Source organism: Penicillium paradoxum (genome assembly GCF_028828445.1).
Source record: "Penicillium paradoxum strain IBT 22861 chromosome Unknown utg000003l_segment0_segment0, whole genome shotgun sequence".
NCBI classification, from domain to species: Eukaryota; Fungi; Ascomycota; class Eurotiomycetes; order Eurotiales; family Aspergillaceae; genus Penicillium; species Penicillium paradoxum.
The window spans coordinates 118,900-145,062 of record NW_026643181.1 but is presented as its reverse complement, the minus strand read 5'-3'; the positions used below and the strand labels follow the sequence as shown (position 1 = coordinate 145,062).

The 26,163-nt window shown below is 49.9% G+C and overlaps 8 protein-coding genes across 8 annotated transcripts; 3 read left to right on the top strand and 5 right to left on the bottom strand.

Annotated features, from left to right (window-relative positions):
* Positions 1-2,187: 2,187 nt before the first annotated feature.
* Positions 2,188-5,158, bottom strand: pldA (uncharacterized protein; the record flags this gene model as incomplete). The annotated part of the gene is made up of 8 exons (XM_057173031.1): positions 2,188-2,214; positions 2,294-2,842; positions 2,941-3,401; positions 3,460-3,720; positions 3,768-4,389; positions 4,445-4,597; positions 4,647-5,032; positions 5,098-5,158. 8 exons carry the CDS (start codon positions 5,156-5,158, stop codon positions 2,188-2,190), a joined length of 2,520 nt encoding a protein of 839 aa, XP_057033182.1.
* A 1,341-nt stretch (positions 5,159-6,499) lies between these two features.
* N7457_001984 (RFX family transcription factor) lies at positions 6,500-9,263 on the top strand (the record flags this gene model as incomplete). Its single annotated transcript, XM_057173030.1, has 4 exons — positions 6,500-6,515; positions 6,583-7,282; positions 7,337-7,654; positions 7,706-9,263. 4 exons carry the CDS (start codon positions 6,500-6,502, stop codon positions 9,261-9,263), a joined length of 2,592 nt encoding a protein of 863 aa, XP_057033181.1.
* A 464-nt stretch (positions 9,264-9,727) lies between these two features.
* On the bottom strand, positions 9,728-11,586 carry N7457_001983 (uncharacterized protein; the record flags this gene model as incomplete). The annotated part of the gene is made up of 2 exons (XM_057173029.1): positions 9,728-11,105; positions 11,159-11,586. The coding sequence occupies 2 exons, from the start codon at positions 11,584-11,586 to the stop codon at positions 9,728-9,730; spliced, it is 1,806 nt and encodes a 601-aa protein (XP_057033180.1).
* A 574-nt stretch (positions 11,587-12,160) lies between these two features.
* N7457_001982 (uncharacterized protein) lies at positions 12,161-14,109 on the bottom strand (the record flags this gene model as incomplete). Its single annotated transcript, XM_057173028.1, has 5 exons — positions 12,161-12,495; positions 12,554-13,263; positions 13,317-13,356; positions 13,414-13,689; positions 13,758-14,109. The coding sequence occupies 5 exons, from the start codon at positions 14,107-14,109 to the stop codon at positions 12,161-12,163; spliced, it is 1,713 nt and encodes a 570-aa protein (XP_057033179.1).
* Positions 14,110-14,449: 340 nt separating this feature from the next.
* N7457_001981 (acyl-CoA carboxylase subunit beta) lies at positions 14,450-16,436 on the top strand (the record flags this gene model as incomplete). Its single annotated transcript, XM_057173027.1, has 8 exons — positions 14,450-14,633; positions 14,682-14,808; positions 14,861-14,928; positions 14,980-15,050; positions 15,107-15,417; positions 15,473-15,723; positions 15,778-15,871; positions 15,920-16,436. The coding sequence occupies 8 exons, from the start codon at positions 14,450-14,452 to the stop codon at positions 16,434-16,436; spliced, it is 1,623 nt and encodes a 540-aa protein (XP_057033178.1).
* Positions 16,437-17,055: 619 nt separating this feature from the next.
* On the top strand, positions 17,056-19,522 carry N7457_001980 (acetyl/propionyl/methylcrotonyl-CoA carboxylase subunit alpha; the record flags this gene model as incomplete). Its single annotated transcript, XM_057173026.1, has 2 exons — positions 17,056-17,261; positions 17,320-19,522. The coding sequence occupies 2 exons, from the start codon at positions 17,056-17,058 to the stop codon at positions 19,520-19,522; spliced, it is 2,409 nt and encodes an 802-aa protein (XP_057033177.1).
* Positions 19,523-19,732: 210 nt separating this feature from the next.
* On the bottom strand, positions 19,733-21,184 carry N7457_001979 (acyl-CoA dehydrogenase family protein; the record flags this gene model as incomplete). Its single annotated transcript, XM_057173025.1, has 4 exons — positions 19,733-20,211; positions 20,266-20,583; positions 20,642-20,951; positions 21,011-21,184. The coding sequence occupies 4 exons, from the start codon at positions 21,182-21,184 to the stop codon at positions 19,733-19,735; spliced, it is 1,281 nt and encodes a 426-aa protein (XP_057033176.1).
* A 557-nt stretch (positions 21,185-21,741) lies between these two features.
* Positions 21,742-25,444, bottom strand: N7457_001978 (uncharacterized protein; the record flags this gene model as incomplete). Its single annotated transcript, XM_057173024.1, has 11 exons — positions 21,742-21,811; positions 21,870-22,107; positions 22,165-22,754; positions 22,837-23,045; positions 23,137-23,409; positions 23,472-24,385; positions 24,439-24,606; positions 24,693-24,786; positions 24,865-24,960; positions 25,027-25,327; positions 25,383-25,444. The coding sequence occupies 11 exons, from the start codon at positions 25,442-25,444 to the stop codon at positions 21,742-21,744; spliced, it is 3,015 nt and encodes a 1,004-aa protein (XP_057033175.1).
* Positions 25,445-26,163: the final 719 nt, after the last annotated feature.

Genomic DNA, 26,163 nt, shown 5'->3' with positions numbered 1-26,163 from the left:
AGGGTCTCCATGACTCGCTAAGGCCCTGGACATACTCCATACCCTCCAAAATAGTTTCTTATGTATCCGTTCCCCGTGTTCTGCTCTTTTGGCCCCGCGACCACCATGAGCATGGCTTCTGCCACTGTTCAACTTGTTCACGATCTCATCGAGCTCCTCCAATCATGTCTGTCCGATGGTGACGATCGCGATGGCCATGTGCTTTTGTCGATATCATCCCCCTTCGCCTCAACTTCCATGCCCTTTGGATCTATTAGAATCCGTACGGCGTACTTAGTACTCCGTAGAGTAGTCCGTACGGAGCACTCGTGTCTCTCATACCTGGGGTTTCTTTTTCTTTTTCTTTTTCTTTTTTTTTAAAAAAATTCAATTCCTGTTTTTATTTTTAATTCGATTCTGATAAATTCGATTTTCTAGTTTCCTCAGTCTTCTCTCGGTTACATGCATCGCGCGGTTTTCTGCATTTAGTTGAGATCGAGATGTGATGCTGGAGAGAAGTATATAATGGCCGTATCATCCTGACCAAGATGCCTCATACTCCCTCATTGCCTCTGGACCATCGCAATTGACTTTCTCTTGGATCTCTTAACTCTCTCTCTTTCCTTGACTCCAATCCCCGTGCTTGGATTCTTTCTCCGTGTGATCGACGCTTCCAGACCCCCGGGGTTTCCATATGTATGTCTAGCCTGTCAAACTCCAGACGATGGGACTAACTCCCCCAGTTACCATGGCCAACCAATGTTCCGGTCACGTCTTTGCCATCGTCCAGGCGACCAATGGCAACATTCTCACTTGGCGTTGTTCCGATTGCAACTCCGGACCCTTTGTGGCTATCTGGCGCTGTAAGATCTGTGGGCATTGTCGTTGCAATGCTTGCCATAACACCAAGGGCTAAGTAAGTTTTTTTTTTTCTTGTGACTCTCAGAGAAATAGAAAGAAAACTAACATTCCCACCGATTTGGATGCAGAACGCCCGTGCAAGGGTCGATCCAGCCCCTTGGAGTCGGGTTTTCCCATCTCGGTCTTGCATATTCGATGTGTTCCAAAAGTCCCTAAAAGTGGTTTGATGGCATTCGGAGGCGTTACACTTAGACCTGTTTTGTTTTTTTTTTGGTTTGAATTTTTGTGATCGCGTTCTAGAGTTCTGGGTTCTTGTTCTGGGGGATATGGCTTGTATTCTATTGTGGGCTTGGGATTTAGGGAAATGCAATCTTAGGGCTTTACACCTTGCTGCCCACTCATTCCAGTCATGTAGATGGAGGACTCCATACCGGTTGCCCTCAGCCTATGATCGAGGCTGCAGGAGAGTCTTCCATAGTCCGTACTGCGTACTCCGTACTTCATACATGGATATACACCTGAACCTCGTCATCCTTATCTCAACGTCATGAAGCCCATGTGAGTACGACCATGGGCCAATCGATCCGGTGGCAAGAATCGATCAGCCAGAGACCGAGACCGAACGGCCAAGAAAAATGATGGAGTCCAGACTAAGAAATGAACTCCTCACCTGGGAAAGACTGGGAAAGCCACACGCCCATTCTTTCTCCGAGGAATCTTTTTCCGCTAGTGGGAGCAAGTTAGGTGCCAGGTATCGAATGAGATGTATCTCTTTTCGGTTCGCATACAAACCCGGACTCCCCCACGCAAACTACCAACTAGACGGCACTAAACGGCACTAAGCGGCACTAAATGCGACTAAACGACGAAATAAAGGCCTGGATGGTTAAAGATTCCCAGGGGCCTGGGACAACTTTATTGCTTCTCCACCGTGGGGATTCGGTTGCGGCAAAAGTACGTGGACTGTGCTTCCTAGGGCTTGGACTTGGTACCTGATGTATGGTGTATGTTGTACTCCGTATGTTGTACCTAGGTACGGCGTAGGTCCAAGGGGCTTGGAGTCTTGACATGGAGGGGTGTATGACATACCTGCGATGTGGGTTATAGCTTCGACTGTCGCTTAGGCAAGTATTTGCGGTGTAACTCCGTACTCCGTGCGGAGTACGTTGAGATGTGCCACCTGGGAGATTGTATATTATTATTATTATTATTTTTAATGGAGAAAGAATTGCTCGATTGCTCCGTATGTGGTGTGCAATAAGCACATACGGTGCAATTGGAAACCACTAAGACAGATCGGAGTATATACGGAGTACAGGGGGACAAAAAATGAAGAATCATAACTGTTTAGGTATATGCAGATCCCTTCGAGACCTAGATCTAGGTGTAGATGCTCTGTCAAAGAATTAGCAACCGTCTCGGAAATCGAGCGACCACCGAAGTCCAAACTCACCTCGGTAATTTGATTCACAGCCAACCCAGGCTCCGCCATCTCAGCGTCGCGCAAGAAATCCAACGGCAACCAAACAAGGTGACCCTTGATGAGATCCAGCTTATCCCGTACTTCCTTGGCCGGCATATACGGGTCGAACAAATGACCCTCCTTGTGCGAGCCCCGTGGCCGGAAATTGTTATAGTCCTCGAAGGTTTTGATATGATCGTCGGGATCCGCCCGGAAGAGCATGCGATACGTCTCCGTATTGACGCTGGCCTGAGACGTCCATGTGTTCCAGACCCCGTCGCTGAGCGGATCCATCACGAACTCGTTCTCTGCACCCAGATCGATCTCGTTGAGACACTCATCGGGCGGTCGGGCGTTCGGGTGGCCCGTGGCGTCGTATTCCTGCGCCGGCAGGAGGCCCAGGTGCTCGCGCCACAATTGCCGCCGTAACGTCGCGGCCAATCGGGATGCTTGATAGGGCTGTCCGTTCATCTGGCTGTCGATGAGATCCTGGTCTTCCATCACAATCGCCAGTTCGCTGTCGTGCGAGCCGAGTTGGGACTACGAAAAGAGCGGTGGACGTCAGCCGATGATACAGACCAGAAAGTGAAAGGGAATGCATCAGATGTGAGGGAAATAAGGGGGTCGGTGCTACTTACCCGGTCGTTGATGTTTGCACTACCGCAAATGATGGTGCGATCATCGACGATGCACACTTTGCCGTGCACGTACAGCTCTTCCTGGACGATATTCCCTTTCTCAGCCTCAGCGTCGCCCTCCCAGATCTCGTTGGACATCGCGCCCCCGTTTAGCATGGTGCAGTGCGATACTGTATCCTTGCTGTGAGCCCCATCGTCGGCCTTTCTCTGCGCAACCTTTTCCTCGAACTTTTGGAGTTTGCGCAAGACTTCTTCTTTTTGACTTTGGTCGGCACCGTAATCCTTCTCGTTATCATCGCCATCTTTACCCACTGCCGGGTGCACACTTTCACTCATAATGGATTCGGCAATACCACGCTGGATGTCTTGGTATGTGACATCGGCCTGTTTCTCGAGCTCCTCAAGAGCCGGCGTTTTGTTAATTCGATCATAAGCGCGCAGCGCGAATACAAAGACATGTTCTAAAGGAGCCTGTTAGGTCTGCAATCAAAATTGAACCTGAAGCTGGGCAACACTTACCCCTGGGGTCAATGCCTTCTTTTTCAATTTGACCAAAGATCGAGTGCTCGCCGCGACAGATCGACTTGTACTGGTAGTCCATAATGGCCCGAGTACCCAACGCGGCGTTATCGCGCAAATCACCAGCGAATCCAGGAATCGCAGGAATGACAATGATGACACGGAATTTGCGGCCCTCTTTCCCTGCACGCACGCAGGCATCAACAATCGCCCGACCGATCATGTTGAAAATGGGACGCTGTTGGTCACCGGTCGCAGTGACTATGGCGGTTAGCAACGTAAGTGCTTCAAAACAGAGAGACACTTACTGAAAAACTGATTCTCAATGTACACAAAGTGCTGAGCATTGCGGATGGTTTCGCAGTACGCGTTTTGGATACTGTGCTCATTCAAGATACCGCTGCTCCAGTCATCACTGCTTCGCACGATCTGAGCACGCACAGTGCCCACATTGCCGCGAGCCTTGGTGGACAAAGGTGTCAGTGGGTGTTGGATGTAGTCGCCGCAGGGGTACTTAGGTCGCTGCACAGCGATGATATCCTCCTGCTCACCCGTGCGGCCCTCCATCAGCAGCCAGTCAACAGCGTGGCTGCGTTTGTACTTGTCGCGCTTGATGAAATTCCAACGCAAGACGAAGTGTTCGGCAATGTCAAACACACAGTCTCCCTGTAAACCCATGGCCACATCGTGCCAAGGCATGCGGCCGAAGTCGGCTTTGCTGATTTCGTTGCTCTGCCAGTCTGCTACACTCTGGAAATCCATGATTCGGTTGTTGTTGAAGTCTTGTCCGGGGAAGATATCATCCCGCAGACCTGCTGGGTGAACATCAGCCAGTGGGTGCTGGTTCGCATCCCACCGTCCGAAACAAAGGTCGATGCCTCCAATAAAGGCCACATTGTAATCAATCACGATGAATTTTTCATGGTGCGCCTGTTTGCGATTAGTTCTTTCCCGGCTCTATTTCACCCAAGGATGCTTCACATACCCAGTACAGGGTCATATCCGCGGCATTTTCAAAGATATTGTGGTCCGGGTGGCGCATAACTCGGATGTTGCCATAGCCAGGAGATCCCTCGGGGCAAAGGTTGCGCAAAGCATGTTTAGTGTGGGCGGAATTGCAAGTCAGGGCTTGGTTGACCTGCACGCGGATTAATATGCGTCTTCGATATTTCTCGTCGGAGAATCACCTCTTTGTACACGATCACATAGATCTTTACACCGGCTTCGGCGCGACGCTTCAAGACATGGTCCAATCGCCATTGCTGGTTCTGCACCGGGGGGCGGCGCAAGAAGAGTTCTGGAGAGAGCCACCAGTCGGCAATGTAGATGGTCTCGGTGGCTTTTTCCAGAGCTTCGGAGACCGCCCACATGTAATCCATGGCGTCCACATACCACTTCACTCGATTGCCATCGTGAATGGGCGCGAACGACTTGAAGCGGTGCGAGTCTGCGATCTCGGAGCGCTTGCGGTCTGTCGCTTGCTCATGTTCCTCATCATGGCGATGATTTGGATTGATGATATTAAAAAACTTGCCAACCTTGTTCTTTAAATGCGTGGCTTCGATATGGGTGTCTTTAAAGCGGTTAATAATTATTTTGATCAAGTGGGGGGGGGGGGGGTGATCTTTGTCTGCGGACCTTTCAATGATCCCTCCAAGTGGCCAATTCCCTGTTCGAACTTTTCCCTGAATTTCTGCATGATGGGCTTTTAGGGAAGAGATGGAGAACCTTGAAAGGGGGGATTTGGAAGAGGGGAAGATCTGGAGATGTTTCCAAATTTAGTGACATCACAGCCTTAGGAAACACATGATTTAGCTCTAATGCCAAGGAACATAATCAAACTAATTGGGCCCGTAGCCTATAACATAGGTACTTCGTACGGAGTACGGACATACAGTGTTGTCCGTCTTCTGTTCCTGCTTTTGCCGCGTGGAGCCTGTCCGTGGTTCCAATGGACTCGCTTGGATTTCTTGGCACCGATCAGACGGATTTTCTGGACGGAGGAGGGAGTGAGTAGGGAGGAGATGGGTTGTTCTCCATAGATCACCCTTGAAGGAACTGGGTCGATTTCCAATGGATCCTGGTCTGTGGGATCTATGTATAGATCGGGGCAGAGAGAAAATTCAAATGGGGGATTCCTAGATGGGTGGGGATCGGTTCAGATCTACGTAAGGTACATCAGGGAACTCATGACATGCAGACGCTGATGTAGATGCATATAGATGTATATCACGGGATCTGTTATAGGGCTACCTCACTACCTACCTCCACTCCATACTCCAGACATGGTAACTACATGGGAGGTACCGCCAGAAGAGCTTCGGTGACGTTGGAGCCAATGATGTAATGGGCCTCGGTTCCTTGGCTCACCGTCCTCCCCACTATTTACATGTTATGGAGGTGTTCACAAGGTATCTTGTACGTGTCATCGATATCGCTGGAAGTTGAGAGCAACCTTTGACCCATTCGTGGGATAAACTGCAGATGTCACTTTCTATTCCGATCGGCTTTTGGTTGTTCCTTGGTGGACACTGACAGTCATGGAAATGTCACATGACCCAACAAATCCCGATCTACAAGACCAAAATGACCATGGCAGCTAGAGACCGGAAGACAATGATAAACAATACACCTCCAACGGTGAAAGAATAGTGTAGTTTGAGCCTTACATAGTACGCCAGAGCACCGCTCATTATTGCTTGTTCCTCACATTGTCAAGACCCTTGTTTGTTTGGCAGGAATGCTGACCGCCACACGTGACTCCATGGGAAAAACAACGTTGTCAGAGGAACGGCCCTTTTCTGTTTATCCTCCTCGACTCACACAACGCGGCTAGCCTCTCACAGCCTAAGCGGGCTACGAATTGGGGTTTTTTTTTCTTTTGGGGGTTAATGATTTTGGATTGCATGTTTTTGTCGGGAGTGCCTGCCAGATTTTGGATTTGAATGATTCTGTAAACGTCGCGAAACGAGAAAGCACACAGAGCCATCGCCGTGGTTACCGGCTCCTCCATATACTAACCGAAACAGCTCACAACACAATGCCTCCAGATCTCGGTGAGTACAACGCAGGACCGCCAATCTGCTGCGGGTCATTCGGTTGCCATGCTGACGTGCCTTCCAGTCCGCGCTCACTCGCAGGGCAGTGTAGTGTCCCAGACCACACAAATTGCCCCTCAGAGCCGACCAGGGACTGCAGACCCTATACGAGCACGCTCGGAGGCTGTCTCGCGGGCTAGCCGCCGTCCTCGGTCCAGAGGCTCGACTGCAAGCATTCACTCAAGCACCACCCAACAAACGCAGGATCAGCACCTTGACGGATTCCCCCAGTTAATCACCTCGCAAGCCGGAACCGGTCAACACGTGTTCAATAATCCGGAGGACATGCTCATGCGATTCGGGCATCAGCTGTCACATCAGCCAAGCGCTGCACCATTAGATCAATCGATCCAAGACACCGTGATGTCTCGAGCGGACGACTTTCCAAATCACCCAATGCACAGCCACACGGTATCCCATCACTCAATACAGTCGGACATTCCAAATGGTCTTCCAGGTGTTTCCGTCCCTCAATATCAGCCGATATATGATAGTGGTGTGGAGAATCATCTGCCTGATCACATCGTCGAAGATCAAGAGCCATCGGGACAGGTTGGGAAAAAGAAACGGGGAGCTAGCTCGACTATCGCAAATGACAACGAGTTGCGAAAGCTGCTCCGCCAGTTTGAGGGTTGGACTCTCAAGCAAATGGCGGCCGAAGTTATGAAAAATGAGGGTGCTGGGGGCAAGGCCGAGAAAGTGAAGCAGGTCTTCGCGATGATCTGGTAAGGAGTATCAAGGAAATCGTCATCCATCTGCTTTTCTAACCGTTTGCACAGGCTGAGAGAAAATTGCCGCAAGAGTAGCGGCTCAGTGCGTCGCGATCGAGTTTACTGCTGTTATGCAGAGAATTGTGGCACGGAACGAGTTTCAGTATTGAACCCGGCGTCCTTCGGGAAGTTGGTTCGTATCATCTTCCCTAACGTGCAGACCCGGCGTCTTGGAGTCCGTGGCGAATCAAAATACCACTATGTCGATCTGTCGGTTATCGAGGAAAAGCAACTAAAGCTTGCGCCGCTCAATCCACAAGTTGTCCAGCATCCAAATGGTCCGGTTTCCATACCGTCCAGGCCGGCCAGTGCCATACGCTCTCGAAGGTAAAGTCAAATGACATGCATTTCGGTATTCTCCCACTAACGGAATTCCAGCACCAGCATACATCAACCGACTGCCGACACTGCGGTGTTCCCCTCTCCTACAACATCCTTTGCTCCTCGGTTCCCGAACAGTCAATCCCCTTCAGACTGTAATTGTCAAGGCACCACCGCATCCCACCCAGATGCAACGATCACCCGCGAGAATGTGGCCCAGCAGGCTGGGAAGATGATCCACCAGATGCTCCAGTTCCCAATGGATGAGCATCCTTTGGTTGATAACGAGACTCTTCAACTTCCTGACATCCGAGGCTATTTGCCAGTAAACACGGATTTGAAAGTTGCAGCAGCTCTCGCAGCTCTATATCGTTCCCACTGTATCTCGGTCATCGACAGTTTCCGGTACTGCAAGGAAAGAAATCTCATGAAGTATTTCTCTGCATTCCATGGAACATTGACTGTTCCTGTTCAAAAGTTGCTGACCCACCCCAATCTCGCTCCCTGGATCAAGGAATGTGATTGGATGATGTACCAGAAGATGATTGCATTTGTGGCACCTTTGACAACCCAGGTGGTCCCTAAGCCTGTTTTAGATGCTTTCAACTCCATTTCACAACGGCTTTGCGGGCACATCACCGAGACCTTCAAGACCCAACCCACCCACGTTTCCCTGGCACGCTTGATCCCTGCACATATCTTCTGTAATCTGCTCAAGCACATGCTTGATGTGAATCAAGCTGCCAATGCTGCTGCTGCCTGGCTTTGCCATCCCGATAACCGGAACCAGATGTGGACCGACTTCAAAACCATGGTCAACCCTAGGGATATGATGACCAAGGCAAACATTCCCACTTGTGCTGAACCAGCGACCGAGCAAATTCTTAAGCATGACATACGTGCTCTCTTGACTCCGTTGACGGATGCCGACCCCTCAGCTAGCTTATCCTTTTTCACTACACCTGATACCGCCGATTCTGCTGCCGCTCATCAGTTCCCGGTGGAGAATGCGCCGGGAGACGAGTACAACTTCCCTGACAAATGGGTCCAATTTATCCTCAATATTCCTGCTGCATTTGCCAACCATCGCACCCAATGCGTTATTGAGAAAGTTGATGCCTTGTGGGATAGCGTATTGCACAGACTCACCCTGGCTGGTGCCCCTAGCTTCAGTGCATGGTGGATGACAAAAGTCTTCTTCCATGAAATGATGGTTTGGCAAGCCGAGAAGGGCGGTTTCATGCGCAACACTCCCGGATCATTGCAAAATGCAACGTTTGGCTCGGAATCCCTCGGCAAATTCCAGATGAGAGCGGCATCTACTTCTGAGGCATCCCCATTCAATGTGTCAAATGATTCCCAAACCAAACCCAATCGTAGCCCTCCCGTGGTTCACAACGACCATCACGCTCAAACCACAAGCCAACACCCAGACTTCAAACATCCCTCAAGTGAGAAGCGGCTATCCCTTCAAGAGGCAGCCTTTCAAGCCCACAATAATGATGACAGCGCCATCGATCTTGAGGATGATACAATGTTGCTGGCGGTTGGTAAATATGAGAACATGATGGTCTCCGATCCTGCAGACGCCGAGGGTGATGTGGTGGTCATCTAATGATCAGATTTTGTTTTGTGTTCATGAGTTGGAGTTGGATATCCCTTGTTTCTGGAGGCTTTCCTATTGTTCATGGATGGCGTTCCCACGATTCTCCTTTGTTTTTCTCCCTTCTTTTGTTTGTATGAAGCGATGAGACATGAGCAACGAGGCTCTCATCGAGTCTTTCTTGCGACGACCCTGGCACGCCGGGAGCTTTTGCGATCAAACCTACAGCATTTAATCGGCGTGGCGGAATTCAGTATTGGCTTTCTTCTAGCTTCCCCTTTGCCTGTTTGTTACTTTTGGGTCTAAATGAATCCCTTTGTACATATCACTTGTGGATTTTCGTACCTTGATCATTGGCAATGCTTTACTTCTATTGTCCATGAATAATTGATGTCCGATCTTTTTCGCGATATGACCTTGACCTTGCACTTGAATGATTATATTCTCAATTACCCATCACTCCTAGATTGGTGTCTTCATAGCTTGGCTTTCCCCTGTAGCTGAACATAGGCATCCCAGTCGACTGTTCTCTTCGCCTGGAACTCCTTCACACCATGTGCCCCATCTGCATCCGGCCGCATCATTTCCCTAAACAGATCCTCGATCCCAGAATCTTGTCTTTCCGCACCTGCATGGGCCCAAGCAAGTCTCACCAGCTCCTTTGACATCCTCGAAGCATGAGGAGAGGCACTTTTGAGCCGAGTCAAAAGCTCATCAAGACTCACTTGCAAAGCCTCCTTGTCTTCACTGATACCAGCAACGACTCCAATCGATTTCAACTCAGCTGGCTTCACCGGTCGCGCGGACAGCATAGCTTCGCGAGTAAATGGAACCCCCCATTCACGAACCACGTATTTGGATATCGTCGCCGCGCACAGCCCCAGCTTCACCTCGCTGAGCGTCACGCTGGCATTTCGTGCGAAGAGGCGGATGTCGCACGAGAATGCCAGCCCAACTCCTCCTCCGAAGGCAGGCCCATTGACTGCTGCGATGGTCACTTTGGGGGATTGGTCGATGGTTTCGAAGAGACGCCTAAGACCCGTGAACTGGGTGTCGCTTTTGGACCCTCCCTCCCCCACAGCTGTGCTGTCTTTACGGAGATCCATTCCCGTGCAGAAGAACTTTCCATTGGCCGTTATGATAATGCGTGAGGTTGATGGGTCGGAATTGGCGTCTGAGATCACTCGAGTCAGATCTGCGAGCATAGTGGCTGTTAGAGCGTTCCCATTTTTCGGTCTGTTCAGGACGATTTTTAGATTGACGCCAGATCGGTAAGTCTGTAGCCCATCTGTCACCGAGACGAGGTCCCATTTGAGGCGAGGCATGGTTTTGGGATTGGGGACTCTCAATGGTTGACCCTTAGCAGCTTGCGCCTTGGTTGCTAAAGCTGTCCCGGCTCGACTTGAGTTTGCCTTTGACAGTTGGCCGGATATCCAGACTCCAGTCTCAACTAGTTTCGCAAGATCAATGCCCGTTTCAATCCCGGCGTTCTGGAACATGTAAACGAGATCTTCAGAAGCAACATTGCCCTTGGCACCTGGTGCAAATGGGCAGCCCCCAAGTCCCGCCACGCTGCTATCGAAGACTCGGATTCCACAGTTGAAGGCTTCCCAAACGTTTGCTACAGCTTGGCCATAGGTGTCATGGAAGTGGCCAGCTAGCCTATCGATTGGAATGCCGTTGTCGGCGAGGTACTGAATCAATTTGCGCACATCGGAAGGCGATCCAACACCCAATGTGTCCCCAAGGCTGATTTCATAACATCCGGCGTCCAGTAATGCTTTGACACAGTGGAGGACTGCTGGCAGCGGGGTAGGACCGTCATACGGATCTGCGAAAATGCAAGACACATAGCTGAGTATGTTAGAAAAAGTCATATAAAGCCAAAGAAGAGACATAAAACACACCCTCTCACTGCGAGTCTAGCAGCCAAAGCCTTAGTGGTTACCTCGGTAGCCCGTTCAATACCCTGTGCCACTGTACACTTGATATTTGCTTGACTAAATCCCTCGGAGGCGCTGATAAAGACAGCAATTTCTCGAACGTTGTGCTGTATGGCAATCTCGAGCCCCTTGAGATTGGGGACTAAGACAGGAAGCCGAAGCTGGGAATTTTCCAACTGTAGTTTGACGCTTGGGTTACGAAGAACTTGACGACAATCGGACAACTGGGGAACCGCTCGGGGCGAGACCACCGAAGTCAACTCAATGGTGCGGAGTCCAGTCTGCTCGAGACGGCGTATCAATTCCAATTTGGTCGCAGTCGGGATCGATAGCTGGATGTTCTGAAGCCCATCCCGTGGCCCTACTTCCACAATCCGAACCGCTGAATGCATTGTTGAGGGTTATTGATACTTGCACAGAGTTCACCTCTGTAGGATACTCGACCAGGCAGCTATTACTTGCAGCAATACCTGATGTGGACTGTGATCGGTGTACGGGGAGGTGTTCATTTATTCACAGTTTCGGGGCCGCGGTGACCTATAAACGAGGCATGCATAGACTCTCGCAGCAGGACAACTCCTAGAACATATTGGAAGAAACATGAGCGTCAGGCAAATATCCCCGTCATTGATCGCATTCGGACCGTGTTTCGCGTAGTCGAAAAAGGGCGGATTGGGCTGTCCGGGTCTCGGACCGAGGCATTAGCACCGAGGATATTGACACCGAGGATATTGCAACCGAGGACATGAATGTCGGGATGTTTAGAACAAAGAGATCTAGCCAGCTAGTACGGAGTAGAGTCATGAGTCATGCACATACGGATCCATTGATATTTGTTCCTGAAACAGTTTGTCAAGGACCTCAACCCTGAAAGGGACGGCATTCCAAGAGACACGGGAATATTCCTCCAGGTAGATATCTGTGTACTTATATATATATCTATACATATGCACAGGCTGCTGGAGACTAAAGTCTTGCCTTGACCATTCTCAACCGATTGCCAATATCTCGCAACATATGTTTCTGATGCTTGCCACTGCCGGTCTTGGGGAAGTCGTCACCTACTCCAGCATCTCCAAGCCAAAAGACATGCTGGGGGGCTTTGTGCCGACCGAGAATCTCGCTCACGAATTGCCTGACTTCGGGATCTGCAGGTCTCTCACCCTGTTCAGATAGTTTCAGAAAGCAGCCAACAACTTCGCCATATCTCTCATCCTTGATGCCGACCACGCTGGCCTCGAAGATAGATGCATGGCACATCAGTCGTTCCTCAATTTCTCGCGGGAAGATATTCTCACCACCTGGTTTGAGACAGTGAATAAGAGGGAGCCGGCATATAACAAAAAGGGTCGAGCTTACCTCGAATGATGAGATCTTTGATTCGGCCGGTGATATGTGCATATCCATCGGCATCAATGATGGCCTCATCTCCAGTGTGCATCCATAAAACGCCGTTCTCATCTCTTCTCATTACCTCCCTCGTCTTCTGCTCATTTTTCCAGTAACCCTTCTGCAGCAAAAATCCACTGGTGCATAGCTCCCCTCGTTGTCCTCGGGGGACAATGTTGCCATCGTTGTCGATGACCTTGGCTGCCGCATGGGGGAAAACTCGACCGACCGTGGTTGTTCCCTTCTCGTCACTGTCTTCCAGTGAAGTGATGAAGCTCACTGGGCTAGTCTCCGTCATTCCGTACGCGATCAACATCTTCTCCACTCCCATCGTCTCTCGGATTTGATTCATGAGACTTTGGGAAACTGGCGAGCCGGAGGCAAGTCCCGTTCGTAGCCGACGGGGCCTTTGTTTTGTCTTCAGCATGACTTCCAATTCAGCCATGTACATGGTTGGAACGCCGAGGATCACGGTGGCATCTTCATTCACCATGGCATCGACGACCTTTCCGACATGGAAATAATCGGATGGAAACACAATTGAGCTACCCCGGAAGAAGGACGAAAGAAAGCCCATCACAAGCCCAAAGCAATGGAACATGGGCGGTGGACAGCAGACGACATCCTCAGGAGTAAGTCGCATTGCTCCGCCGACAAATTGTGCGTTGTTAATCAAATTGCTTGGAAGTCTACCGTTAGCCATTTATCCAGGCAGCTTGACTGAGGGTCTCACATATGCGTAAGCATCGCGGCTTTGGGAGATCCGGTAGTCCCTTCAAACACAGGTCAGTGGTTCCGATCGCATTCAATTCTTGTTCAATTCCACCGACCAGAAGTAAATTGCAAGTTGACCACGTCGTCGGCGTTGACTAGTTCTTCCGCACGCTCGAGCCTGGCCTTGTCCAACACAGAAATGCCATTCAGCGCAAATTCCTCGTATGATTGGACATGAATTCCTCCATCTGGAAACTTTGCAGGTTCCAGAGAGACAACCCTACGTAGCTCAGGGAGTGCTAGGGGTGGGTGGGTACTTCCACGAAGGGTTTCGATATGGCCGAATAAGTCTCGAGAGCCGATACTGGTAGCATGAAAGACAAGTTTGCAGGCTGAGAAGTGGTAAGAGATTAAATATCAAAGCTACCGCTTGCAGCAGGTCCAAGAAGCAACGACTTACAGCTTCTGTAGACCGCATTCGCAAGCTCCGCGGGTGTGTATGTATTGTTCAACACAACGACGGGGCATCCAATCCGAGAACCCCCCAAGAAGACCTCGATATATTGATAGCAGTTGCCTGCCATAATTCCAACACAATCACCATGGCGCAAGCCCATTTCCAACATTGCTCGGGCGATGATTTTGCTTCGATCGGCCAGTTGGCGATACGAGAGCCGGACAGACTGCCATGGGAATATTACAGCAGGCCGATCCCCAAACCGAACTGCCTGATCATCAATCAAAGTGCCCATCTTTTGGAGGAACAATTCGGGCTCTTTGGAGCCATATACGAGTGATAGATTGGGATCCATTCGGGGCAGTTCACGAGCGTCAAAGGGGAAGCTTCTAAGATTCGCAATTGTAGGAAGTGTCAGAAATCCGGGGAATCAGGGCTTAATTAAGATACGATCGAGATCCAGTTCTCTCCAAGTAGTTGAAATGATCTATTCCGAGTCAATGACTGAACCCCTTGTCCTATGGCTATTTGGTCCGTACCGTCGCTCCCGGCGTTCGGACCGACGAGCATCCCCCGGAGACAATCCGAGAGACTAAAACAAATTCCGGATTCTTCTCCATCGAAAAGGATCTGTGTTTGGTACTTGATCTCAAAAGAAACCCCATCTTAAGCGTGCAACTATCCTAATCTGCACCATGGCGACTGAGTCGGTGTTCCCGGTGGGCAACACCCACATCGACCTTCGAGGCGAACATTTCCAAGCAAACAAAACCAGCTGGACACCAGTACTCCAAAGATTCGAAGAGGCTCTCAAGCAGGTATCTGCAGAGGGAAATGATGTTTCTCTACGCAGACATCAAGGCCGCGGACAATTGCTACGTACGTCGCTTCAGGCTCCGGGAAATCAGGATTAACTGGAAGATATAGCAAGGGATCGCGTGGCACTGTTGCTAGATCAAGATTCACCATTTTTGGAACTCGGAGCGTTCACTGGCTTTGGTAATGAGAATTCTACCCCATGTGGTAATTTGATTGCAGGCATTGGAAACGTTTGGTACGGACATCTGTTTTTTCTGCATCAGAACTTCTCGCTGAACGACGTACAGTGGACGGATGTGTCTCCTCATGTCGCATATTCCAACTCAAAGTGGAGGTGCTTGGAATGAAATGACAGGTACTGTGGAAGCTTCGGTATCCATGTGGGACTCGTGTTAATGATCTGCAGTGCTGAAAGTAAACCGCATGATGGAGGTCGCCTTTGAGAATGACCTTCCACTGATATCTCTGGTTCAATCGGTAAGACTCTTCCTGATGCAATCGAAGAAACAAGAAAGAAGATCTAAATAGACAAGGCTGGAGTTTTCTCCCCTCAACAATTCCGGGTTTTTCACAAGGGAGGCCAGTTATTCCGCGACCTTGCCCTTCGAACTCGACACGGAAAGCCTTCATGTGCCATTGTTTTCGGATCGTCGACAGCTGGAGGCGCATACCATCCAGCGTTATCGGACTACTCAATCTTTGTGGAAAACCAGGCCCAGGCTTTCCTCGGGGGACCTCCGCTGGTGAAGATGGCTACTGGCGAAGTTATTGGCGCAGAAGAACTTGGTGGCGCCAAAGTCCACGCCATTACAACCGGCCTGGCAGATCAAATTGCATCTGATGAGTACGAGAGTTCCGCTTCTCATGTTTCCATGGATACTGACGTGCTGCCTTTTCAGGTTTGATGCCATTCGTAAAGCACGAGAGTGGGTGGCTTCGCTTCAAGTGCGAACTACCTCGGTACCAGGAGTGATCGAACCTGTGGAACCAAGATTCCCTATCGAAGATCTACTTTCAATTGTGAACCCAGATATCCGAAAGCCATTTGATATGAATGAGGTTTTGTTGCGTATCGTGGATGATTCCCGTCTTTCGGTCTTCAAGCCAAAATACGGCCCAAATATCATCACGGCTTCGGCTCATATAATGGGTAAGATGAAGCCTTGCCAAAGACAGAAATGATGAATTAACGCGTCTCAATTAGGCTTTCCGGTGGGAATTGTTGCCAACCAGCTGTCTGTGATCAATCCCAACGAAGCGGCCAAGGCCACACAGTTCATACGCATGTGCAACCAGCAGTAAGTTCTGGCAAGGTCCGCCAAGAGACAACATACTGATGAGACTAGAAATACGCCCATCATATTTCTTCACAACGTCACTGGTTTCATGGTTGGCGCTAAAGCCGAACATGCTGGGATCATCAAGATGGGTGCTCAATTGGTCTCTGCTGTCAGTTGCTCGACTGTGCCTCACATATCTATTATCATGGGCGCATCCTATGGAGCCGGTAACTACGCTATGTGTGGCCGGGCTTACAGCCCCCGGTTTCTGTTCTCGTGGCCAACGGGCCGTTGCAGTGTGATGGGACCGGACCAGTTATCAGGTGTGATGGAAAATGTGCAAATAGCCAGCGCCAAGTCCAAGGGCTTGACATTATCACCGGAAACACTCAAAAAACAGGTAAATACCTTCCGAGACAGGGTCCAGAAGGATGCCGAGTGTTATTCGACTAGCGCGATGCTGATCGACGATGGAATCATCGACCCGAGAGACACGCGCGATGTCTTGGGCATGTGCTTGGAGGTGGTGTCGCACCAAGGAGTCAATGGGACACAGACACACAATCTGCTGGCACGGATCTGATTTAGATACAGGACTGGAAACAAGATCTGTCCCGTATTTGGTGTTTAGGTAGACATGAAGATATTAGTCTCTTTTGCGTATTGATATATTTTGATGGAATCTAGACCGGACTTCCTTCACTTAATCCCACATGTGTACATCATCAATATCAACTCTGGAATATTTGAAGCAAATGGACTCGACGTCGCAACCTGACAGTCCGAATCCGGGAATCTTGATGCCTGCATGTTGCTGCCTTGGTATTGGCGCCTGAATATTCTGGCTTCCAACAGATAGCTTTGACCCGTTTCCCTCTCTCCCCCTTCTCTCCAAAGCACATACACACATGCACACAGTTTACGGAGTAGAATTCCCCGTGTTCCACAATTGTGCATTCTATTCCACGTATAATCACCGGTCCGATGCTTCCCCACTGCTCCACGGCTCCACTGCCTCCCCGGATGCCCTCCGAACGCCCCCGGGGCCCGGACCGAACGCGTGGAGGAAGCCGGACCAAATTCGGGAACTCCAGTTGGGAACTATTCCAAGGTTTAATGAATTGGATATTTCTCTGGTTAGATTTGATTTCACAGTTTGAATACAGCTTTCGGCATACTGTGACCATAGTCCTGTCCCCACAATGGCTTTCATCCCCTCAGAAAGCAAGGCCATGGATGATGCATCAGTTCTTCGCAAGCCGCTATTCATTGCAGAGCCACCGCTGCACAAAGATGGGCGGCCGGTTATTCGGAAAGTTCTCATCGCAAATCGTGGAGAAATTGCTTGTCGGATTATCCAGACTTGTCGCAAATTGAACATCGACTCCGTGGCGGTGTATGTTGACGAGTATGTGAATGGTTCTATTGATTCGGATTGTGTAGTCGTAGCTAACCTGCTTATCCAGAGATGCCTCTTCCCGCCATGTTCACGATGCAGACGAGGCGATTAATATTGGCAGCATTGACCAAAGCACCCAGAACCCGTTTCTTGACATCGACTTGCTAGTTCAAACAGCGATCACAACAGGTGCCCAAGCCATCCACCCGGGCTATGGATACCTGAGCGAGAATGCAGATTTCGCCCAGCGCGTTCGTGACGCAGGACTTATCTTCGTTGGTCCAAGCCCCAGCGCTATGTCCACACTCGGCGATAAGCGTTCAGCAAAGGATTACTTGAGGGCTCATGCGCCTGATATTCCGTTGATCCCCGGCTTTTCCGGATCAACCCAGGATGCGGAGGCTTTGAGTAAGGTTGCCCAAGAGATTGGGTTTCCGGTCATGCTGAAGGCTTCCGCGGGTGGCGGCGGAAAAGGAATGCGCATTGTCCGTGAACCAAGTCAGCTTGAAGAAGAGCTGAAGCGAGCTCAGTCTGAGGCTCGTCGCTCTTTTGGCTCCGACGACTGCATCTTGGAGAAGTTCATTGAGAGCAGCAAGCATGTGGAAATCCAGATCATGGGTGACTCGCATGGCCATGTGATTTCCTTATTGGATCGGGATTGCTCAGTACAGCGGAGACATCAGAAAGTCATCGAGGAGACACCTTGCCCCTTCATTACAGAAGAAACACGGCAGCAAATGAGCGCAACAGCGATTCGCGTGGCAGAGCTCATTGGTTATGAGAATGCTGGAACAGTCGAGTTTGTTGTCGATATCAAGACGAATCGATTCTACTTCCTTGAAGTCAACGCGCGTTTACAGGTTGAGCACCCAATTACCGAAGAGGTGACCGGTGTTGACCTTGTCGCATTGCAGCTCTTTGTGGCGGCTGGTGGAAGTTTGGGAAATCTTCCTCAAGTGCAAAATATCACTCAATATGGACATGCCATCGAGTGTCGACTATGTGCTGAGAACCCCGAGAAGGACTTTTTCCCAGAGCATGGAAAAGTTCACCTCTGGCTACCAGGGAGTGGTCCTTTAGCCCCCAGCCGGGATATCCGTTATGAAACAGCCATCCAGACGGGATCATCTGTCTCGATCTATTTCGACTCAATGATCGCGAAGCTTGTGGTTTGGGCTCCAACAAGAGCACTAGCAATTGAGAAAATGAGCAAGGTTCTTGCACACACTGCTTGCGTCGGTGTCAAGACAAATCAGCTCTTCATGCAATCTTGTTTATCGAACTCGGCGTTCCGTGATCCATCATATACGACCTCGTTCATTCCATCTCATTTGCATGAGCTTCTCCAAGCCCCTTCAGTCAAGAGTTGCCCGGAGTTCAAGAAGATTGTTTCGATTCTGCCGAGCTTGATCATCCGAAGACTTCCGGATTATGCTACAGCCTTGCCAAGCTCCAAGCCTCTCCGTTCTGTCCGTAAACAATTCCGAAATCAAAGATTTGATCCAGTCAATATCCACTGCGATGTCGTTACTACGCCTCACTGGCCCAACACGATTGGCCAGGAACCGGGGCCTCGTTCAGAGCAACAGGTGATGTGCATTTGGAAACCAAAGAGTGCAGGAGAATTGAATACCGCCGAAGAAGTATATCTTTTCCCAGTTCCACAGGAAAAGGTTTCTCAAGGCGAAGAGTCTTCAGCTGCTGCCGAAATCTCTTCTCATTACAATGAAATCAGCCAGGCACTACGGACTGGAAAAGCGACATCTTCTCCAGCCTACGCAGTACGGATCAATTCATGGGTCCCCGCGGAAGGCAATCCTGCTGTACCAGACTCATGGCTTGCCTCGACTATCGAGGTCTCAGTAACCGGATCCAAGCTTGTGGCGCATGTAGTCATTCCTTCGATGCGGGCTCATACATTCGCGGGGCAGGTTGATCGTGCCCAGCGTATCTACTGCCATTTCCCTGCTATTGGCACCCATGTTGAGTTCCAGAGAGATACTCTGCTTTCTTTTGCAGAAAGCAAACGATCAACAGCCAAGGCAAACAAAGGAGCAGAACAAAGGACCGTCGCTGCACCGATGCCGTGCAAAGTGCTCTCAATTTCGAAGAAGAATGGAGACGAAGTCAAGTCTGGGGACTCGGTCATGGTTATCGAAAGTATGAAAATGGAAGTCAACATTTCTGTAACGGCTGCAGGGAAATTCCAAACACAATGGAAACAAGGTGATGCTGTGCAGGAGGGGAAGATTCTTTGTTCAGTTGTCTAGTCGATTCTTGCACGAGATAGCTACCGTGTAGATAGCAATGCTACATATATGTACCTAAATAAATAGATCCTGGAGGTGTTGAGACTGGTTTCCTCGCGTGTGCACTTGCCCGTATCTTCTATACCTGCAATGCGAAGGATAAATAAGAAGAAAACTGCAATCAAAAGAGCATGTGCTTGGGTGTCTCATCTAAAACGTAGTCTGATTCTGCTAGAGCTTACTCTGTCTCTGCATACTCTTCATCTCCTGATTGACCGCCAGCTCCGAGAGAATCTCCTCACTCCCCCCTCCCACCACCATCACCCTCACATCGCGACTGACCTGTTCGATTCTGGCCCCACGGCCATTCTTCGAGTATCCGAGTCCACCCATAACCTGCTGTGCCTCTCGGTTGACTTTCTCTAGCGTTTGGCCTGCCAGAACCTTCAAGTTGGCAAAGAGGCCTCCCATGGATGCATCAACACCCCGCCTTTTCGCTGTCTCGGAGATATAGACCAACTGCTCCATCCAGGCATACGTAGCATCAAGGCTCCGTGCCATGGCGCTAAACTTGGCGCGGATCACTTGGTTCTCAATGAGCTTTTTGCCGAACGTCTCGCGCTTGAGAGCGTGTTGATACGCGTCTTCGGCGCAAACTCGCGCCATTCGAAGTGAAGTACATGCGAGCCAGAGTCGCTCATGGTTAAAATCTGATCAATAGTCAGAGACTAGTACGCAAGGGACATGGAATGGGTGATTCTTACTGTTCATGATCACAGGGAACCCCTTGTTCTCGACACCAAGTAGATTGGCCACAGGCACCTCTACCTCGTCAAACTCGATATATGTTGAACCGCTTGCATGCACACCAGAGTTTTCAATCTTTTTGCAAGTCACCCCAGGAGCTTTCAGAGGAATAATCAAAGCCGAGATACCCTGAATTCCTGCACCCCCGGTTCTCACAGCTGCTGTGCAGTAATCTGCGAAAATCCCGTTGGTGATCCATTTCTTTGCTCCGTTGACAATATAAACGTCTCCCTTTCGCTCCGCCGTAGTGGTCAGTCCGGCCACATCAGATCCAGCTGTATTGTCGGATGAGTCTGGTTGCTTGGATCTGGGGATGATCTGGAGAAAACATACCGTCAGGTTCCGTCACACCGAGGCAGAATCTGATATTCCCCTTCAGCATATCGGGAAGAAATCTTTTCTTTTGTTCCTCGTTACCGAAATTGATCACTGGTGGTCCGCCAATCGAGTTGCCACATCCCAATGCCCAAATGATACCCAGGTAGCCACACCGGGCAAGTTCATCAATGACAATGATATCATGAAATCCGTCCCAGTCTCGTGGGTTGATGTCTCCGGGAAGTCGCTGGCCATTGAGATAGTCTGCAGCGAGCGGGAAAGAGCTGACAGCTGTGTATCCGAGTTCTGCGTGTCGCTTGTGAACCTATCGTTCCAGAAAGGCTTCAGCTGGAACCGTTACTCTTCGTTATTGCATAGACTTACCTCCGGTGGGACAACTCCTTTCTTCTCCCACTCATCGCAAAATGGGAGAATATAGGTATCAACATACTCGCGGACCTCTTTTTGGAGTTGACGATGCGAATCAGTGTAGTAGGGGCTCAGCCCGCGGTTGAGCCAGAGAGGATCCGCAAAGGGAATAGTCGAAACAGAAGACATGGTTAAGAGATAAAGTATATTTGACTGTAAAAGAGCCCAAAAGATACCTATTATGGCAACTATATAGGGAGTGGTCGCTACAACGTAAATGGTTGACCGGGGTTTAGGACCGGACCGCGCTCCACCACACGGACCGAACCCCTGGACCGGCGATTTCGGCGTTCGTCGTGCACCTTGCACATGGCTTTGCGAATTGTTTGGTCGCACTCTAAGCCGTGGGTAAAGCATGTATGTATAGACATGGTAGGCTAAGACGGCGATGTGCCGAAGTTCAGGCATTGCAGTGGCATATACATTATAGAGGAAAAGAAGCATATACGCAAATGTTGAGCCTAGGCTTCGGACTCTCTCTCTTTGATTGGAATTGCATACAGTGATACATAGTCCTGTATGGCATCAGATACATATAGCTTCTTGATCCGGCTAGATGCTATGAAAACCAATCTATTTCCTAGCGTGCAGCACCTCCTGAGATATCGACTTCCCCGATCATTTAAACGATCCAAACACTCCTTGTATCCATCTGGTCTGGTGACTGGCATTTCAGATACTCGCCTTTATTTTAGAGTCGACTGATGCAGTCGTTTTCCATTCAGCAAAATCGCTTTTCTGAGTAAACCCTCAGTGCTACCAAAGCAGGTCAGATCAATACATCCAACAGGATTGTTAGTGGCTTGATACATACCGTTCTTTCAATGTCATCATCAATCCTTGAACTATGAACCCTTTGATGATCTGCGGTGCCAGTCCCTTGTATAGTCGGAAGAATCCTTCGTTTCGCACAATGTACTGAAGGACCTCAGTAAAACCCGAAAATGGCCTGCCCTTTCGACAATCGGGCGGTTTGGATTGTAGCATAATTTTCGCAACAATCAGGGGATGGGTTGTAATTGTTGCCAGGACCTTTGAGAGAGCCCCAAGTACTAGAATCGTGAATTTGTTAGTAGGTGCAGGCGTATGGAAAATCGTAAGACACGCACAGAAAGCATCGCCAGATCCGAGCGCTTTTCCTCGCTTCAGGGCTAGGAGCACCCCTCTTAGCCACTGATAGACACCATAGGTGATCATCGGATTGATGACGAGGATCAAGTTGACCTTGAACCCTCTCCAAAGTCCAGTCCAGCCATCTTCACTCTGGATAATCTCTTTCATCGTATCCCACATCGACTTTTTCTCGTCGCTTGATGTGCAGGTTTGTTGCCGTGTGGAGATCACAGCAATGGGGTTAGTACATAGTTGTGCCATCGCGCCGCCGATGGCCCCTAGCCCCAGCTCCTTGCTGATACTGTTTGTGTCGGCGACTCCATATCTTCGGAAAGCAGACTGCTGTATACTCCGGGCTGCTGTCGACCAGTAGAAATAGGCAAAGTTCATTGACGCTGTGCTGAGAATAGAACTGCCCAGGCCGCTGTAGAGCCCGAGGATACCTTCCTCACGGAGTATATGGCGGATAGCATCGATGGCATTATCATAATAAGGTTGAGCTTCCGGAGAGTCCGAGAGCTTTTCGGGGTCGCCCGCCTCTTTCTGCTTCGGTGGTTGGACTTGAACCTGTAACCTGGTTTTGACACTGAGAATTATTTAGATTTATTCATAAAATAAAAGCCGAAAAAAAGGCCAAAAAAAGAAAAAAAAAAAGAGTGGAAGCATACACATCGAGAGGGTAGACAATAGTATTGGCCAAAATGGCCGCTGTCGTGCCAGAGGCAACGCCTTCCCAGGGCGACGCTTGATCTTGAGCCATGATGTGGATGTCTGTGATTAATTCCCCCGCATTTTTCAGCGCAATAAACGACTTTAATCCTAATGCCTTGGCCCAGGCGAAATGGACGAAAGGAGCCGTCGGGCCGAGCGGACCGAACTTGTGAAAGACATATGTCCGAGCTCAAGAGCGCATCATTTGCAGGTTAGATCAATCTATTCCCCGGGCTGCAATTCAAGAATTGCTCTACTTCCTCCAGCCTGGAGGGTGTGAGACCGAGAAGATTCGCACTGGGGGTGTCGAACCCCGGTCCCATCATCCCGGCCCCAACAGCCCAGCCGGGGGAAGGTAAGCTTGCGGTTGGCTTGGGTCTTTTGTCGGAATCGGCGCCCATGATGGCATAGTCAATCATTGACCACATAATCTCTTCCGAATTCGAATCTAATTCGTCCATCAAGTGGCTGGGGTCGAGGAGACTTGCGAGATCATGTGACATGGAGTGGAAATCGCGTAGTTGAGCAGCCTGAGTGGTGGGTTAGTATTGCCTATGGACGTGATGACTCGAAAAGTTCTAGTTGCACCTACTATATTACCTGCATGAACCCAGCGTTTCGCTAATTTCTCTAGAGCGTCTATGCTCTGTTGGAAATAATGTAAACTGTCCGAGTCTTGTGCTCTGCTCCGCTCGAAATGTGACGACAGCGAATGGATCCCTCCGGCTACAGCTATGCAGTAGGCATAGAATGAGGATTCTATAGGATAGCCGTACTCGGTAGCCTCCCGTAGGAGGTCCATGAGCTGTTTCGCATGGTCGCATCCTTCATGAAGGGCCCGGGAAGAGAAACTAGCTGGAGCCTTGGCCCCAAACGGCTTCAGCCATCGTCGCACAAGAAATGGATGATTCAGTAGGCAGTGACAGATATGAAAGAGAGTGTGTGCGAAAACCAGATGGCCAATCTCTTGCCGGTCGACTGTTCCATCGACCTGTATACCCCCACGGAGGACATCCCGAAGCCGCCAGTTTCCACTCTTGGAATATGACTCTAAGAGCAACAAGGAAGAGTTGATTGCAGAAAACTCCGATTTTTGATCCCACGGTGGGACCTCATCCATTTTCTTGTTCTGATGCACGTATCGCGTGCAACGCCCAAATATCGACGCCATTAAAACAACGAGCGCAAATGGGCTCGGGCTGTCAGCAACCTTTGAGTTCCAGTTGAGCAGCTGACCGATCGTGTTTGTTTTGCGCCATTCCCCATTCCGAAAAAAGTGTTCTTCGCAGGGTACTTGAACCTCGCAATCCTCGTCGAGGATGACGAGGGGTCGGGATCGGCCGCAGGAGATCAGTTTATCCACTAGATATACTGACCAAAAGGCTCTTCGATGCTCTTCTTGCTCTGAATAAGGGAGCCACTGATCGGGCTCGGACATCAAGTGTAGATCTTGAGATATTCGAGCTGCCAGTCCAATCTTGAGCCAACCCGAGCGGACACGACCGGCTGAGAGATTGAGGTCAGTGGCAGTTGCGAAGGAGAACGAGCAGTTTTCTTACCCGTGTAATCTACAATTGCAAGGAGATTGACGGTTTGGACAACATGGACATTCAAATTATCTTCCACGGTCAAGTGGTCTGCAAGAACTGACAGCCAAGATTCCCTGGCGTACTTTTGGGATGCTTCGTGTGTCTGACCCGCGTAAAACTCGTGATCTGAAAACCGGACTGCCGATGCAAGTATAGCTAGAATTAGACACTGTGGCAAAGAATCGCTTTCCAGTTTCTGGCGAAAAGAGGTCTCTTGGAAGTACGAGTACGGTTGATTGTGGACGCGTTCGAAGTACGTGTCGATGACGGAGTAGAGAACTGAAGAGGGAGGGAGAGATCTGTTTTCAACCAAGCCTGCTATCAGCGATAGAGTACCTTTCAAGCGCACGGGGAGAATTGAGCACATCCGTGATTGAAATTGGCTAAGAGACGTACGAATTTTCTTGAAATGTAATTGGCGATGGCAATGATTGGGCGAAAGTAGTTTCCTGTGACATGCGGGTTTGTGCAACTGGGTGGGATGATGCGTTTCTGAAGATCAACACTCACATTAGCTTGAAATCAAACCGGGGATTTTGGAATATACACTTAACGTACTTGTTTTGACATGGCGCATGCCCACTGAGCTCTGCTAGGCGGGTCTCGATCATGTTGATCCTTTGCAATAATTCCATCTATGTCCACCCGAGTCAGTATCTCGACAAAATCGAGGATAACTTGTGCAATGAGGTTGTAACAGACATTCAAACTATTTGCCATTGGGGACCCGGAGACAGTTGGATTGGCGGTAGTCGTCTCTGCAACAGTAACCGAGTAGGGCTCATAAATACAGGCCAAACGATTGCGACGACAATGCGAGCAGATGGGCCGGTCTCCAGTGCATTTTGTCTTCTTCCGTCTGGAGAAGGCTCAGAATCAAGATCCGAGTTCTGAGGCGAGAGAATCGAACTCACCTGCAATTAGCGCAAGCCTGTCGGATGCGCTTGATCCCCTGGGAATCCGTCGCCATGTCCATTGGGGATAATGCAGGAAGGCTGGAAGAAGAGAGAAAAGGGAAGAAGCCGAACAGCCGGTCTCTGTTAGTGCGGGGGAACAACATGTGGAGGTGGAGCCACGGAGGCCCACATGACGAGACACCGCTATTCGCTGCATAACTCCCTCGGGTCTGAGACTCTTAGGAGAAGAATCGTGAGGAATATGACTGAATTGTTAACATTGGGGGAGAGAAGGAGAAGGAGAAGGAGAAGAGTGAGAAAGAATTTCTTTTTTTTTTTGTGAAGCCACCAGATTGCCGGTGGGATTGTATAGAAGGGACAAAACGAGCTATCGGGACAATTTAGATACAGGCATATACATCGAACAAATTATTTACGGCTCTTACTCGATCTCGCCATTCTGCTGACCGAGATCAACAGACCAGCCCTGGAGGTGAAAGCCTTGAGATCCAGGGTATTCTCTCCGCCGGAAGCCTTGCCAGAACGAGAGCCCTGGACATTCCACTTCTCGACGCCCTCCACACCTTTCATCTCATCGCCGAATTCCGCGAGTAGATTGGCATTGAGAACATTATACTGGCTGTGGTCCTTGAGACCAGTGATCCTTGAGACCAGTGATCCTCCGTCATCCGATCCTGGTCCTGCATGTTCAGGTCATAGGTAGTACCATCCATTGAAAACGTGCAAGACGCAAGATGGTGATCTGACCCAAAACGAGTAATGACCGAGAACTAAACGA